The 17838-nt window shown below is 31.2% G+C and overlaps 2 protein-coding genes across 6 annotated transcripts in view; one reads left to right on the plus strand and one right to left on the minus strand.

The window, feature by feature from the left end:
- Positions 1-17838, minus strand: part of LOC106683341 (uncharacterized) — a 57206-nt gene that overhangs the window by 21966 nt on the left and 17402 nt on the right. The window contains exon 8 of one of the 4 annotated variants that reach the window (XM_014424735.3): positions 13046-13204. The exons of 2 other annotated variants lie outside the window; for them this stretch is intronic. In XM_014424735.3, coding sequence (XP_014280221.1) covers positions 13146-13204 — 59 coding nt within the window. In that variant the 3' untranslated portion in view covers positions 13046-13145. Of the gene's footprint in view, positions 1-13045; positions 13205-16125; positions 17020-17838 lie in introns of those variants that run through there. One more of the 4 variants, XM_014424738.3, reaches the window with a different exon arrangement.
- On the plus strand, positions 1239-17800 carry LOC106683340 (carboxypeptidase M). 2 transcript variants are annotated; one of them, XM_014424732.2, is made up of 11 exons: positions 1239-1363; positions 5062-5156; positions 5246-5429; positions 7038-7221; positions 8066-8193; positions 8606-8745; positions 10943-11109; positions 13696-13854; positions 14911-15026; positions 15109-15282; positions 17206-17800. In XM_014424732.2, exons 3-11 carry the CDS (start codon positions 5427-5429, stop codon positions 17776-17778), a joined length of 1644 nt encoding a protein of 547 aa, XP_014280218.1. In that variant the 5' UTR covers positions 1239-1363; positions 5062-5156; positions 5246-5426; the 3' UTR covers positions 17779-17800. The 2 variants fall into 2 exon arrangements, with proteins under 2 accessions (XP_014280218.1, XP_014280219.1); XM_014424733.2 differs by having other exon boundaries at positions 7044-7221.

Genomic DNA, 17838 nt, shown 5'->3' on the forward strand with positions numbered 1-17838 from the left:
AAAACCTTGAAAGTTCGGATTTTTTTCAGTTCCTCATTAATTACTCCTAAACCTCGAATTTTTGGAAAACGTAACTCGTTTATAAACTCAAGTACATAAAATTTTGCGCCCAATGAAACCATATATTCGAATTACTCAAACTGTTTGAAGGATGTGCGACTTCAAGGAGCAACTATTTTAATAATTAAAATCCGTTTTTTTGGCTCTTTTTCTCTATCTTTATTTGATGAAGAAAATAACGTAAATCTGTTTACAATGATTGGTTAGTTTAAAGAAGTTCAGTGTGCCCTTCAAACATCAGAAATGCTCTCTATGTGATTGACGACGGGTTCTTACTTTATTGATTACCGAAGGATTGGCAGAAAAGAGTTCTCAAATACGTAGAGTACTCAAAAATTACAAAGATCACTTACTCTATTTGATGCGTATCTAGAAGAAGGACCCACTGAGAAGAGCATTAAAACTGCAGAACGGCCCATGTTACCCCAACTAAGAACTTCATACAGCCTTTCCTATTGCTAAGGTAATGGATGATGAAATGAAATGAAAGGGCAACTAATAGCAAAAAAGAATAAACGTAGAACTAATAGCACATTAACTAGATGTATTTTATGTAATACAGTAGTAGATTTCAATACATAAATAGAAAACAAATGGTAAAAAAACGAATTAGCCGACATCAGTTGATAGCTAATATTGCTTATATATTTTGTACATCTACTTAAGTTCATACATGGAGTTTTAAAGAGTAAATTCTATCTTCTTAATACAGTTCATACTTCCATACCATGCATTCATATTTACAACTACATATATCTATACAATATTAAATTCTATATTGGATACACATACAATGAGCCACAACCAAGAGCCATAACAAGATTTGTTTATTTACATAAATCAATACATCAAACATAATTAATTTTTTATTTTTAATACCGACCAGTTCTAAATTGATTTTATATTATATGCAGTAATCAAGTTTGAAAATAACCTTCGTTATGCAATGAATATAAATAAAAATTATTTGTATTTTTAAAATCATTGATATGATTTTTAATATTATTATTTTAAAATATTTTATTAGGAAAGTTCATTACAACCCACCTATGTGTTACGTCTATTCAATAGAAGCTTTTAGTACACGGAAAATTAATTTATTTATTGAAATTTCTCTTCGGTTAAACCTCTAATTCAAGTTACAAGTTTTGGCAAGATGTTAATTTCCTTTCGTGTAGAATTGCTACAAAGAACAAAAGGCCACAACTGCTATCTCGATATACGTATGACGGGCAAGAAGAGATAGACCCATAGAGGAAGAAGATAGTGCCAGTAGTACTACTCCAGTCTCTGAATCATAATCGTAAGTAACAAACTCTTCAAAACATTAATATTACTCCAAATCATTGTGAAAATTTAATTTTTTAAATCTTTAATTAAATTAGTAAATATCGTGTTTTATAAGTGGCCTAATGAAGAGCTGAAGTATTTTATGCAAATTTATATACTTCATATAAATCATTTGTATACAAAAAATCCAATATACTCTTGTAAACATCAAAAATATTTCCCTAAATACCATATACTGTCAAAAATGATATTGGAATTTTGTAAAACTATAGAATTTGTAGAAAAGAAACTGGACAAATCCTACTTAGTTTTGCAATTATAAAAAACAATTAGAAAAAAATTAATTTTTTTAGACAAACGTAATCCGTCAGCCAAACAATAAAAATAAATGAATACCTATTCCCTTTATTACCTGATGTATTTAAATACTTGTGTTATATTTGAATATGCTGCCCGCCCATAATTTCCAATTTGGTTTCTGTGATACAATTATTTTAGGAAAGAATGAAAATAAAAATGTTAATAATATGTTTTTGAAGCATTATTAAGTCATGTGAAACAGTTTTTAATTATTAGTACGTTAAATTTTAATTATATTAGGATGTTTCGCTTTCACGTTTTCGACGATTATAGCTTCCAGACCAAAGTAAACGAGCAAAAATGATTAATTTTCAGAAATTCTGCAGAATCTTCAAGTAATAAATTTTCTAGGAAAGATCCTGAGAATTTCATAAAAGTTGCTTCATTTCTGGCGCTCTCGAACAATATGCCTGACTTTGTGGAGTTAGTTTAATTTCGACGAGATATTTAGAATGGGACAGAGGTTTCCCCCGTTACATAGTGGGCCAAATGGCAGATCTAACAGAGCAAAAAAACATTCATATCTAAATCTATTTAATTAACCATTTATTCTTAGTTTAACCCCTGAGGCTGATAAGAGTATTGAAAGAAAACATAAGTGAAATAAAGAGATGACCCAAGCTCAAACTAAACTCTGTGTAGATCAGAGAATGAGCTGAATTTTTGAATTTTTTTCTGAGTTGATTATCGTCAAAACTAACTAAAAGAGCCCGCTAATGACGGAATCCGAAGAGATCATCAAAACTGCAAAAATAACTCTTAGGAACACAGTTCAAAGAGATGCTGCAAATATAGTCAGTATGATTTCAACTTTTCTCTCAACATTAGCTGCTACGTAATCAATAAATAAAGTAGAAAATCCCTTAAATCGTGCTATTGATAAATCTTTAGCTCTATTAATTTAAGGTAGGCTCCATTAGGGAGGTCTTTGCCATTTTGGCTCCAGCTGAGGCTCAGAAGACGACGGCCATGATTGAATTTAGAGAAATAGTAGAAAAAAAAAAGTCTACAAAATTGAAGATTTTCACTCCAAGTATGAGTAATAAATATCGTGTGAAAAAGTTAGTTCCGAATAAGTCTAACGATTGTAGTCAAATCAAGGTTCGGGTATAACAAATAATGTGGAATTTTGTATTTTGATGGTTCGAGATGATTTTCATTAATATATAAAATTCAAAATGATCTAATAAATAAAACAAAGATATCTATTACCGATTCGCTTTCAATCAACCGCTATCATGGCATTCCTGAAATGTTAAGAGCTATTAAAATAAACATTCATTGCATTACAATCATGAAATTTTATCAAATTATTGCCATTAGTATCCTCTTAATAAGTTGTATTTCGTTACCGTCTATATACCGTTAATTTTGTAAACGTCTATATATTATTATTATTCTATCATAAATTACCTTTTTCAAATTACCTATATTTTAGATTTTATTTTTTAGTACTTTTTTTTTTGTATTTTAGGTGTATTATATGTTAAATGAATTGTTATATTTCTATAATTAATATAAAAATGTATAGTTTCAACTTATACGTCGCATCCTCGACAATCCTCTAATAAAAAAAAGTGTAACTAACTCATATTTCATTTTAAATTTATTATTTGAATGTTATTTGGGCACCGCCTGATAGATGTTGCCATCTGGTTGGACCACATTTGTTACACTTGGCTGAAGAAATAAATACATAGCGGTTTGCCGCCACTGGTCAAGCCCCCCCCCCTAATCTCCTCTCCTCTCTACCATACGCCACTCGGCTACAAGGCCAACAAATATTAGATATCTTTACACCAAAACGAGCAGGGGCGTAAGAACTAGGGTAGCCAAAGGGGACCCGTGGCCCAAAGGGTTCTTAGTTTGATTTTTTATTTCAACTTTTCCTTTCCAAGAAATATTTTTGTGGTTTTAAAGAGTACTATAAATAACAATAATAATGTAAGGAAGGGGGTGGTTAGTGCTCCAGGTAATAAATGCATCAAATTAACCAACAATAACATAAATAGTAAATTTCAATCTTGATTTTTAGGTGTTGTACCAATTTTCAAATTTGACCTTGTATTTTTATAAGTCATACTAACCTCATATTAATCGCAATGGTTACTCGGCTGGTCCTGCTACGAACTGTACCTCAGAACTTCATTCTTACAGCCCTGACGAAACCCTGCAAAGTGGGGCGAAACGTTGATTAACAATAAATTAGTTTTTAATACTATTTTTATAACTTTATTGACCGCCACCCGGACTATCTTCCTGCAGCCTACTTCATACGGTCAACTAGCTTCTTCCAAAAAAAGAAAATTAAGGCAGCGTAAATAGATAAAAATAATTATTCTAAGCAGAGAGAAAAAGGAAAGTTAATTACAAAAACAGTGATATTAATGTATTTAATAAAATAAATAATTGACTTCTAACGGGGGAAAAAAGTTAATTTAATAAGGAAAAGATGAAGAAAAGAATTGTAGCGTCAATTATAGAATCAATAAATATAGAAATTATTACAGAATGTCCTGCAGCTACCTGGGCTTCAGTCTTCGGGATGAGGTTGGGTTTCCCATGTTGTAGGTCACTGCTCCTTCAATTGTCGGTAACTGAATGTGAAATTTTATGAACCGTTTTTTTATATGGTCTTCTGTATAGATTCCGTTTGTAATTTCCGATGCAAATAGGTTAATTCTTACAAAGCAAGGAGTATCCATTGCGATTAATATGAGGTTAGTATGACTTATAATAAAGGAATCAAAATATTAAAAGAAAACTATTTATTGTTAACCAGGGTTTCGCCCCACTTCGCAGGGCTGTAAGAAGGAAGTTCTGCTACCAACTGTACCTCACAACTTCATTCTTACAGCCCTGCGAAGTGGGGCGAAACATTGGTTAACAATAAATAGTTTTATTTTAATATTTTTATACCTTTATTGACCGCCACCCGGACTATCTTCCTCCAATTTATTTATTTGTTCTTATAACATTGTAAACAGTTGTTATCATTGTAAACAGGATGTCTTTTGCACGAGACGATACCCTCCCCCATAATCAATTGTTAAAAAAAAAAAAAAAAAAAAAAAATATATCTTTTATATTAACCATGTAAGGTCGATCTGGTATTAAATAAAAATATATATAAAAGCCTATATCCCTTATGTTTATATAAGGTGATGGAAACAAAAACTTTGAGATTTTAGGACACCTACGTTACACATTACGTGAGGAAATGTCACCGAAGTAAAACTGCGTTACATATAATATTTCACATGACCAATATTACAAATAAGAAAACCATCACTTTCCAAACATCCTTTAAAAAAATGGTTTGAATTAATTCTTAGTGATGCTTATTTTCAGTTAACTGAGTTGAAGGATAGAATCCAGATTGGAACCCTTGCTTTTGTTCTGCGATTTTTAGAAGCCCGACAGAACGACCTATAGAAATTAATAAGGTTCAATTATTTTTGAGCTTATCTTTATTTTTTTTATTTATTTCTTTATTTGGTTACAGAAGGAAAACTGTTTGTGTTTTACTTTGCAGAACGTTCAACACCGGAGTGACTGCTTAAATTGAGAGAGGATATGCAGGAGCTCCTTTTTGGGCTTTCGATACTGGAAGGTTGGATATGAGCTTCAAGAGAGCTCGATTCCTTTCGCTAAGCTCAAGGCCCCAGTGACTTGCAAATTCTCCCCGTACTAGTCAAAAATCTTATTAAAAAAAAATGGTGAGAGTAATTGTAGCATAGTTCACACGAGTGACTTTAATTTTGTTAGCTCAAAAATAGTAAAATTCCATTTTCGGAATCAGTTTTAAGTATCTGAAGCGTTCATGGTTACGATGAGGGGGCCTGATGGGTGGCTTCTTGCCACATGTCCTGCCTACTGGAACCTCTTTGCTTTCATATCAAGTATTTACATTTAGTTCGTTAATATTCAGACTTTCTGTAGATTGCTCGGACAAGATTCAGTCGCACGAAAAACTTTTTGGTGTGTTATTCACGCTACTATAAATATACTATTGTAAATAAATTTAGAAGAACATCCATCTCTGCCAAAAAATACCATCGTTAAATGATAAAAAACAATACTAACTGTTCACAATTTTGCAATTTTTACAACCTATCATTAAATACTTAAAATTTTCACGTTCTTCAACATATTGGAATAACAAAATTGTAAACTTATTGAGAAACATCTCTTTTTAAATTTTAATATTATTCGAACAAGATACGAAATTTAAATGACGAGTACTTTCAAACTACGATTCAAATTTTTATATAACACTGATTAAGTATATATAAACTTTTAAATGATATAAAATCAATCTGTTAAAATTAGTAATATACATTTTATTTTCTCCCAGTGCTGTTATTAATGAATAAAAATAGTTTTTTAAAATAAATAAAAATTGAGAAACGGAAATCTCAATTATTTGCTCCGGGAACCGAAAAGCTGAGTTCATTTTTGTTCAAATTTTTTTATTAAAGAAGTATTTGAAATTTCCGAATAAAGTAGTTCCTTTAAAAGCAAAGATGATGATTTGGTGAAAAAGCATACGATTGCTCAATATTTTTGTTGAATCATTGAGGATAATTAACTTGGTTCAACTTAGTAAAAATCGGGAAAGTTAAGGACGACATGTATCAATAATTATTTATATCATTGAGGTCCACTACACTCCATTAACTAGTTGTTAATTACACAAAGCGGTAGAAAAAAATTAAGAAACAAATATTTATGGCGAAGCTCTGAAGAAAAAAAATTTATAATATTGGATTCAAATTCCTATTATTTTATTATTATTTAAACTTAACGTAAAATGGACTGATGTTCTAAATAAGCTTGCTAATAGATTAGATATATAAAAGCTCGTGTTTATGGCATACAATAGGAGACAAGATGACAGCGGTTAGTTGGTACAGGAAGGAAGCAGATACCAAGATATTTTATCTCTCTTCGGATACTCTTATCACAAAAGACTTACTGAGGACAGATGTTATCTCATAAAGTTTTAATGTGTATTACAAGAAAATAGAAAACTATTGTATATTTAACGGAGTAAATTCAAAGCTGATTTAAGCTGGTCACAATCAGATTGGTAAAATTACTCCGATGGTACCAATGAATCCTGTGATAGAATAAGGATGTATCTTACAATTTTCAAAATATACTAACAGGCAAAAGAATGTTTAACCCTTATTGATGATGTCCTTTATGCAACAGGCAAAGTGATTCCAATATATAGATCAATACTGGCATTGAATCATAAACTATACTATTGTTTAAGAGCCAATTTGTTATGAATATGAAAGAAGTTGATATAAAAGATGCAGTTCCAGAGATACAGTTACAAGTTGTGGATGGCTGCTTGGCTGCTGGTGAGTGGACTGGTAGACTCTGTGTTGGCGGATTCCAGGCGCTACATGAGCAACGAAGAGCTCCGTACCTACCTCAACACCACCGCCCATCTAGAGCCCACTCTCGCCTCTGTCTACTCCATAGGCTTCACTGAGCTGAGTAATACTTTAATAACATGATACATTAAATAATTTTGTCAATATATTCGATAAATATATAGATATAGTGATCAACAGTCAGTAAGTGACTGAAATCTGTTCTTACATACGTGAAGATTGAGACAAGCCGTTCCATCGAAACCTCTATAGAGTATTTGCAAAATACCCATGGATCGAAAGTATAAACCTTTGCTAATATTGGTCATATTTAGATAATTAAAGTTTTTTACAGAACGTAATTGTATTCATTACCATTCATAAAAAGTGGTTATAATGTTCCAGGAGATTTCTAGATTTAGAGTTATTCTAAAAACTAAATTGATTAAGGTAAAATTCTTTTCCGACTTAACACAAACCCAAGAAAAAATAAAATTAAAGAGTAGTAAATTGATTTTGTATCGCAAAGGAACGCTCGAGATGAAATGGTTATCATAGGGCAACGCTCAATGTGTTTTGTATTTAGATTAAAATATCTCGAATACTAAAAACCTATAAAAAAACTAATAAAATATAAAATGAAATCTTATATGTAAGATTTAGGTTACATTATTTGGTAAAAAAGTATTTATTTGTTGAACTTAGGTTACATAATTTGGTATAAAAGCTCTTATTTCTAGGATTTAGGTCACATTATTTGGTAAAAAAAAGTATTTATTTGTAGGACTTAGGTTACATTATTTGATGTCAAAACATTTATTTGTAGGACTTAGGTCACATTCAATGACAAGTAAAACTCATTTTTATTACATTGGATGATGATCATTATTCACTAACCACTTTTCTTGTTTTGTTTTTTAAGAGTTATTATTTTTAAAATTATGTATTAATAAAAATATTTACCCTAGATTGGGACATCCCCGTTGTGGTGTTGAGTGCAACAGAATCAACAGAACAGGTGCCCAATGTTAAATTTATCGCTGGGGTTCATGGGGATGAGGCCATTGGAACTGAAGTTCTTATATCGTTTATAGAGGTAAACATTTAACTACTCACAATATAGTTAACATTCCCAGCTACAGATAAACTAAGTATCTATTTATTTTGATTCGTGAATTACTGCACTCTTTGAAATGGTGTGCCTAGGAATAAAGTAGTGTAAGTGATATATATAAAAAAAAAAAAAGTAATTGTACTTCTCAGAAAAAATAATTATGACTTATTGTAGTAGCCTCAACATAGATTATTCATTCATTCGTTCAATGTAAATCCAAAAACATCCCTGTATGTTCCCTATATGTATATTATTTTGCCAACTCCTAATAGCGCTACAGCATCCAAGTAAAAGTTAGATTATAGATGATAGTATAAAATCAGTTATATATAAGTATATATTCTTTTAAACACAATAAACCTAAATACTAAAATTTCATAAACATGTTTTGTAGTATTTAATAGATGCCTATAGGAGGGAAGAAAGGTTTGTTACCTGGCTACTCAACAATACAAGGATTCATATCCTTCCAAGGTTGAACTTGGAAGGCTTTCACCTGGCCATTGAAGGAGTATGCAACTTGGGACCAGGAAGGTAAATATTTATCATTGAACGTAGATCCATATTCAGAACAAGACCACAATTTATACATTTAATTAGTCGCCGAGATGTTATAACTATAAAATAAAACATGTTTTTTTCCCTTATTTTCGCAAAATTGCTTTATGAGTAAAAGAAATCTTTAGTAAGTTCATAGACACACGAAAAAGATTTTGTCCATGATGTTAAATAGATAAAATGGAAGTGAAAATGTCTATCCTGCGGACATTTTCCTTCCTCGCTACCAAAGATAGGTAAGTTTTGTATCCATGCAAGGAATGAAAAACAATTATATTCTAAGAATCGAAAACTTTTAACCACATTTTAAGTTTTAAACATCAAGGAATAATTATGAGAGATAGTTGACCGTGGATGATAAATGAGGAGAAGATGGTTGGGGGTGCGGTCAATCAAGGAATAAATTTGGTTCCGCCTGTCGGTTTATGGTCAAGTTTGTGTTGAAGTATAATTGATCGAAACTTTCATTCCATTTCGATGAAATTTTCAGGGATTGTGCAGGTTAGTCTCATACTGATTTTACAAGATTCCGTTCTCTACTTTTGCTTATGCATGCGTTAAAACAACTTTCCTCGTTACCTATATTTCGAAAAAGGTTCGTTAATTTGGTTCTAAGTTGCGGATTAGGGGTGATTATTATTATTGTTAGTGGTGTGGTGCCAACTCATCTATATAAATATTAAGTGATATCAACCACTACTGTAGCTTTCTAATGCACACTTGTATTTTCCTTGAAACATACATATTTCGAAAACGGTTCGTACGTTTCAGCCTGAATTTAGAGGGAAATTGGATATTAGTGCAAAACTGATCTATATAAATATTATGAGATATCCACCACTATGTTAGCTTAATTATCCCCAAATATGTTTTCCTTAACATACCTATATTTCAAAGATGGTTAACAAACTTTAATAATACGCAAGGTTTAGTAATAAATATGAACTACCCTCATAAAGTAAATATTTTATCATTTCATAGGGAATTTCATCTTTGCCAGGGGCTGATCCATTACGGCAGGTGTTTATTACAATTTCCATTTCGTTTAAATTGAAAGCTAGATGATAATAAGGTGGGAAAGTTTTAGAGTGCTGCTCTCAAGCCGATTCTTGTTTCTTTACGTCCGTTGTTTTCTTTCCGCTGTTGGTGGTTGAACAACGATTCACAAAAATGTTTGGTCAACGCTTCTGCTAGTAGTGACGGACCATTTATGATATTCCCTTCTATTTCAAGGCCTGGTGTGCTTTTGAATCCAATGGGGTCTCTTTGATTTCTATTTCTATACCTGTTAAAGGCCCGTTCTTTCGCCCTTACAGCTTCCTGGCATCGATCGTTCCACCATGGACCTCTTCATTTAAGCGACCTCTCGGACAATGTTGGAATATTCTCGTAGGCAGCATTCAACATATCATTAGGGGCTGCCAATTGAAGATTAATATCATTGGTTACTCGTTCTTATTTATCTTCATTTATAATGATTGAGTTCTGAAAAATCCCCAGTTTGCTATGGTTTACTTCCATTGTAACTTCTGAGGGGGATGGCTGTCCCTGAATTTTGAAAATAATAGAGAAATTATCTATAACGTATAAGTGGCCCAAGGTTTCCCAGGTGCTAATCTGACATCTGTAACGCTGAGATCAATAACAGAGAAACTATTGCTTCCTGAGCCGAAATGGATAAATGAACCACTGTTAAGAAGAGCAGCTGTGTCATTATCCTCTAGAAATTTAATAACCTTTAGTCCTCGGCTCCCAAATCTAGTAATGGGGATCACTTAGAAGAAGATATGGAAGTTGATTGACAATGTACTCAATAATAACTTCCTTTGAAAAACTTATAGCTAGTGGTATGTTAATATTACAGATTGCCAAAGGCTCTGCAACAGTTTCTTAGTTATTGTCTAAAATTAACCCTTCAGAAAATATGTAAGCCCTTACATGAGTTAAAACGCCTCCCTAAGATCTCCTAGGGCCTTGTCTATCCCTTCTATCGGTCCGGTATTGTTCTATAGTTATTTATATACTCCTTGCTTTGCCCAAACTTAAATATAGTAGTAAAGCCGCAAAATCTGAAGGTATTTTTACTTGTGAATTTAACCTGACAAACATTTTCAAATAATTCTATTCTAGCTTAAATATGATTGTGATACTATAGTTGGCTAATTCGTTGCAGAGAGAACAGTGCTGGCTATGACCTAAATCGAGTCTTTTCACCCTCAGAAGACTATGTTGCTGAAGCAGCTGCTGTGATAAACTGGTTGAAATTTGATACATTTGTCCTGTCTGCAACTGTTAATGCTGGAGAGGTGGGAGTAGTCTATCCACCAGATAATGCAGAGGGTAGGTACCATTAATGTTTCAACTTTCAATTCAGCCTTATATAGCTTTATATTATATAAGTTTAAAAATTAGATGCTTTTACTGGAAACTTAATATATAATCATCTTTAGACCAGTTGATATAGACTTTATTTATTTGTTTGTGCTTCTGATCTAATATAATGCAATCCTCTTGCGTCCTCTTCATTTAGTGTAAAGAAATCTTATACCATATTAAGGTTTTAATGATATTCAACTTATCGGGAACATCTTTAACTCCTTAAAATGTACGCTATAGTTCAATTATGTAATAATCTGAAGGAGCTACTTTTAATAAACAAAATTTGATAATATCAAGTGAAACTAAATATTGGAAGAAGATAGTTGACCTTATGAAGTAGGAAGATAGACCGGGTGGCGGTCCATAAAGGTATTAAAATAGTAACCTAAAACTATTTATTGTTAACCAACGTTTACAATAAATAGTATAGCACTTAACAGGGCTTCATCAGGGCTGATAAGAATGAAGTTGACTTAGTAGTCAACTATTTGACAGTAGAACTTCATTCTTATCAGCCCTGACAAAGCCCTGTAAAGTGGGGCGAAATGTTGTTAACAATAAATAGTTTTAGGTTATTATTTTTATACCTTTATAGACTACCACCCGAACCCGAAACTAAAAATTGTTTTATATAAATTTAACATTTTTGTATGTTATTATTTGCTGATATTGCTCTGTACACATTATAAGGTTATTTATTACAAATGAACTGATTTGCTTTTTTTGTGTACAGTAAGAAAAAAATATTTCTGGTTGCATTAAATGAGTTTACATGGATTAAAAATTACAAAAGCCAAAAGATGCTACCAGTGAAGAGGCCAACACACATTTTATTAGGAAAGAGAAAGTCAGATTCGTTTTTAAGGCATTACCGAAACTGTGTTTTGAGATTTGAAAAATAAAATACTCATTTAAGACCAACATTTTTATTAAAAAATTATTAATTTGTTTGTTATTATGGAAATGGTAATTCCAACAGTGACAATTTATATAACCAAATCACAAAAACAACAATGCATAATCCATCAATATATGCACAGATAATCTCTACATACATACATCCAATAGAACAAAAAATATTCTATATCCACAAGCGCTGTGAAATCAAACTTATAAGAAACATGTGATTTCGCTTTTATTTCTTTTAAGTTTAATCAGACTAAGCCACAGTGAGGCGAGCCTTGGTACAGCTAGTATTCATATAAATATTGTAAATGTCCTATTTTTGTGATAAGCTACATGTTTGCACATATGTATAAACAAAGGGTGTACTGTGTGTTATCCATATTCAAGGAGGTTAAAGCAAAAAAAAGCTCTTAAGACAATAGTCAAATATAAAATTAGTATTTTTCGTTTTTATATGCATTACATTTTTTGTTGAATAGGAAGTAATAAATAAAAGCCTGTTTAAGTTAACTAATTTTAAGTCACTGCATATTAAACTAAATCTTTTTCAAAAATTGTAGTTTTGGTTTTTAAATCATTTGAATTGAGTTTTTCAAGCGGATAATGGAAAGAGATGTTTGCAACGAAAGATAACTTAAAAAATAATTTAAAAAGATGTTAGATCGATGTTTCTTCAGATCCGAGACGTCCTTAAGGTGTAAATAACACAAAAACTTTTCGTCCAAACTGTGCCTAATATCGAACAAATGTAAACCACAAAATCGTCAAAGAATTCAATTTCCTGTGAAAATTAGTCTTCATAATTGAGAATCAATAATTACAAAAGTTCGTCATTGTGATCAGAACATTATAAGTATGATGGTGGATTCATACCGGAAATTGAATTCTCATATGTACTTGACATAATTATTTTTAGGCTTGTTCCAATGATTCTGAAATATTTTATTAGTTATTGATGTATTAAATAAATAATTTAATTAGTACACATTCTTGGATTTTATCTGTGTATTTTCCCACCAGGACAATTCTCCAAGTCTTCTTTAGAATTCCCTCACTTTTCTCAGTTTTCCAGGTCTGGATACCATGATAAGTTAAGAGACTTCAACAATTTTTTTTTTTGTTATTTTTTTTAATTCATGTATTTTCACTCCTAATGCAATAAGACAGGTATTAGGGCGCAGTCCATATTCAGATCTCTTGACCGGTTTGAGCTTATTCAGTAAAAATTATAATTCAAACTTACTATAAATAGGAAGGAAATAAGTGGGAAAAATATTGTAAAGAAGCAAATGATTTATAACTGATGAATGTAACTATTGTAAAAGTTGTGGTGCTCCACAAACCTTTGCTTTCACATATGGCCTCCAGGCCAAAGCAATTGCCCACCCCCTGCACTAAGTAAATTCTATATCTTGCCCTTCATTATGGCATCACAATCCAGTGTCATGGATTATTAGACAATAGTTAGACAAAATGAAAGTGAGTACAATAACAATTCTTAATGTTTCATTTGGCTGCATAGGACTTTAGTGGAAATCTTGAGCATAAAAAAAAAAATAGATTATATTTAATCTTAAGGTACAATATTAAAACTCAATGTAGCTAAATGGAATTATCTAATGATAAAATTTTCATTTTTAGATAATGGAGGAAAGAATATTACAACAGATGATGATGTGTTCAAACATCTCGCATCTGTTTATGCAAGAAACCATAGAATTATGTCTACAGCAAATGGATGTAAAGATAAAATTTTTAACAACGGAATTATTAATGGAGCTGCATGGTATCCAATCAAAGGTTAGTCATTAATAATCATAATACATAATTCATAGCTGAAGGGTCTATTACATGCAAAAATGATTAATAATTGTAAATTACATACATGAAAAAAAAATAAGAAGTGTCAAATCGCCTTTAAGGTAATTAATAAGGCTTTATTGCTTCCTATTCAGAAGGCAATAAGTGATAAACACAATGAATGAAAAAGAAGTAGCATAAGCTCAGAGTGCTATGTGCTATGTTGGTTTGTCAGTGAGATTAGGGACATCTCTTCACATACATCAACATTAGCACAGAAACACCATAGTACACACAAAAAATGAGTTACCACTGATTCTTTAATTTTAGATTAAAAGAGAACGAGCAAAAATTAAGAAAGTTAAATTATTAGGAGTCAACTCTTTTATCTCAAACCACAAAGCTGTTTTTTAGTTAGCACTCTAGTTCCAACATAAGGCAAATATTAGGTTGAAACAATAGGCACATCTGTTGATTCAGGTGCGAATCTCTTATGAAACACAAAAAAAATCTGTATGAAGATGGCCTGCATGGGTGTATAGGCTCAGTGTATAGACTCGATGTATAGCCTCAGGTACCTGATCAATATCACAGTTAAACATTATAGTTCCCACTTTAAAGCATTAGTGGACTGCTAGTACTCAGATTTATATATAAACAATGCTCCAGGCTTGCATTACCAGCAAGGATAGAGGGGAGAAATGAGCTATATTATTTGACCGAAATAATGGGTTATATATATATATATATTTTTTAAATGAATGAAATCATCTTTAATTTTCAGTCTTTTTTAAGAATTATAGCTAGCAATTATTACTATTTTTAAATCAAACAAATTAACCTAGGAAGCCTACATTCATTTGTAAAGTAATACCTATGTTTTAATAATCTATCTGTAAGTTTCCAAAAAACTTAGTTCATTTTACTGAGAAATATTTAATCATCATAATGAATCAAAAATTCATTTTAAAAATTGCAATAATTTAGAGTAATCTGAGATAAAAAAAAAATTAACACTACTGGTTTAAGATAATGGAGTTAACCTCATTATTCCAGGATCAATGGCAGACTACAACTACAAATCTGGTACAATGGAACTGACATTGGAAGTGAGCTGCTGCAAATACCCACCTAGTGATCAAATCCGCAGTATATGGGAAGAGAATAAGCTTGTTTGTACTTAATCATACTTTTAACAATTATCTGTATTTGTTTTACTAATGTTTTCTTTAAAATTCACAAACACTTTCTCAGGCCCTTTTGAAGCTGGCTGCTGAATCTTGCAGAGGCGTAAGAGGAAGGGTGACAGCTTTAGGGAATCCAATAGCAGGTGCTACTGTGTCCATCCTTGGCAGGAGCATGACAGTTAAGACTAATGAACAAGGATACTACTTCAGGATATTATTGCCAGGAAGATATTTTATAAAGGTACCTCTGTCTCCCATGTAGATATTTATTTAATTTAGTACATTTCTATTATATCCAAGCAATATAAATATAATACTCCTCTTCTCAATTCACATTGGTAATGAAAAATGATCTAACAATTGTTAGAACATAGAATAAAATAATTATTATTATTACTTCAGAAGATTTTTATAAACTACTAATTTAAAATTGTAAAAAAATGAACTGGAATGAGATATTAAAACCAGACATGTAACAGTTGATTATACAAATTTTAAATATCTAAAATGCTAGATTTATATTAGACAGAGTACTTTGATAGGTAAAGTATTATTCTAAGAAAATTATATATATTATTATTATTATTATTATCATTATTATTATTATTAGTATACAAATGAAATAAATATACCACAAAGACATTTGGAACAGATAAACTGAGAGAGGAACTGCCTAGTCAGGACAAACAAATAAAAAATCAACTAAAACTTAATCAATCTTACAGCAAATAATCCCAAATAATTTTCTTAGAATAATACTTAACCAATCAAAGTACTTTGCAATTGTCTAATCTAAATCTAGCATTTTAGATATTTTTAAAAAATAACTAGAAAATTTATGGATAAATCCAAACATGTATAGTGAAAATCAACTATATATTGCCTAAAAATACTTACAACATAAAAAGTAACTTAAAAAATAAAGGATTACGATATTTATTATGAAGATTTTTTTTTTTTCTATTTATCAATATTTTTTACTTTCCTAAAGCTACTAGGTAAGTAAAGAATTGTTAGTAGGGAAAAATTTCCAAAAGAGGTTTTCTATTGATCATTCATACTTCAATTCATTTCAGATACTCTTGCAACAATGTATTTGGGAAGATAAGCCATTAGTCTATACCATGATTATCTCTTTAACAGGCGGAATGATTTTGTCGCTTTTTTTATAGGATAGCAACTACTGGTGTATGTGTACTACATCAGGTCACCCAGGGAGCTCTAGTAACAGTACAATAACTGAAAAATGTTCAGTAGGTTGTGGCGATTTTAATGAAACATACTTAAAGGCATCTCTTTGAAGGCCTTCAATTTTGCTACATAAAATAAATCACCGAATTAAAGCATGAAAAAATGTATGAAGAAAAAAAAACTTTATTTGAGCATAACTGGAAAAGTATATTTTTTTGGTTGATGGTATATATAATATTATTTGAAAGCCAATTAAAATATATCCAAAAAAATCAGCAAAATTACATATTTTTTAACTTTTTATACATGTTTAAGTATTTTGTGCAGGTTCCTGTTGAAACCCATTTACTTTTTAATAATTAAAATATTATACATCTTCCAGAACATTCCATATGCTCATTCAAAAATAAGTTCAACTAAGAAAAAAAAAGATCAAAACATCAAAGATACAAGGAGTCTTTGTATTTGATTTTGCAATTTATGTCATAAGAAAAGGAGTGCAAGAGGGCATACCAGATATTTATTATTCAATTTCTTCCTATTTCTGATAAAAAGAGAATAAAATAAAATCTGAGTCTTCTAACCAAGTCAAGTTTATTTGTTTTACAAATGCATTTACCCATAGAGGGTCATTATTATAATGGTGTTAGTTATTTTTCCTTAGGTTGGATGCTAGGGACATGACAGCCGTGCGGGTTGGGGCGTAGGTCTGATTGCGCTTGGTTCAGAACGTTGTGGGTTCGATTCCCACCAGAGGCAGTTAATATTTATTTTTCAGCGGTCAGAACTAAAAAAATTAATATATCTACTTAATTATATGAATTTCGTAGTAAAGACATGGAAGGAATTTGGACCTTCCCACTCTGACTATCAGATAGACTGTCCTACCTGTCCTAGAAGCATAACAGGACAGTAAATCCCAATAAACAAACAATACATTTTTTATCTTTAATACAATATAACATATGTTTAGGTTGAAGCAGAAGGAATGAAGACACTTATCAGCGAGTTTTTTGTACCACAATCCGATACAGCATTCCTAAAATGGGAAGTTGTTAACATCCACCTAGAACTCAATATTAGTCAATATCCAGCCAGTTATGACAATGTCTTTGATGCTCTGACAACAAGTGATGGTGAAGGTGGTTTGGACCCTTACACTACTCCAATCTACAATGATTCCTATTTATCATCCAACTATGACAACACTTCTGACACTCAAACAATAATTTATGATGAAGGTGGTTTGGATCCTTACACTACTCCAACCTACAACGATTCCTATTTATCATCCAACTATGACAACACCACTGCTAAAACAATAAGCAATGATGAAGGTGGTTTGGACCCTTACACTACTCCAACCTACAATGATACCTACTTATCATCCCAAGATGACAGCCAGATAAGGGTAGGAAATGTCAAAGGAGCAGCCAATAAACAATATCAAAATAACTTTTATTATATCTTAATAATTATGTTGTGTAAATATCTCATAGTTTGTATTTTAACTGGCTTATTCCAAACAAATTGTATACTTTTCTAATAATAAATAATTTTAAATTTAATGAGTAATCTTCAATAGAATTCCTATACATGCATTCTC

The sequence above is a fragment of the Halyomorpha halys genome, unplaced genomic scaffold (genome assembly GCF_000696795.3).
Source record: "Halyomorpha halys isolate HHAL.00 unplaced genomic scaffold, Hhal_1.1 Scaffold478.1, whole genome shotgun sequence".
NCBI lineage: Eukaryota > Metazoa > Arthropoda > Insecta > Hemiptera > Pentatomidae > Halyomorpha > Halyomorpha halys.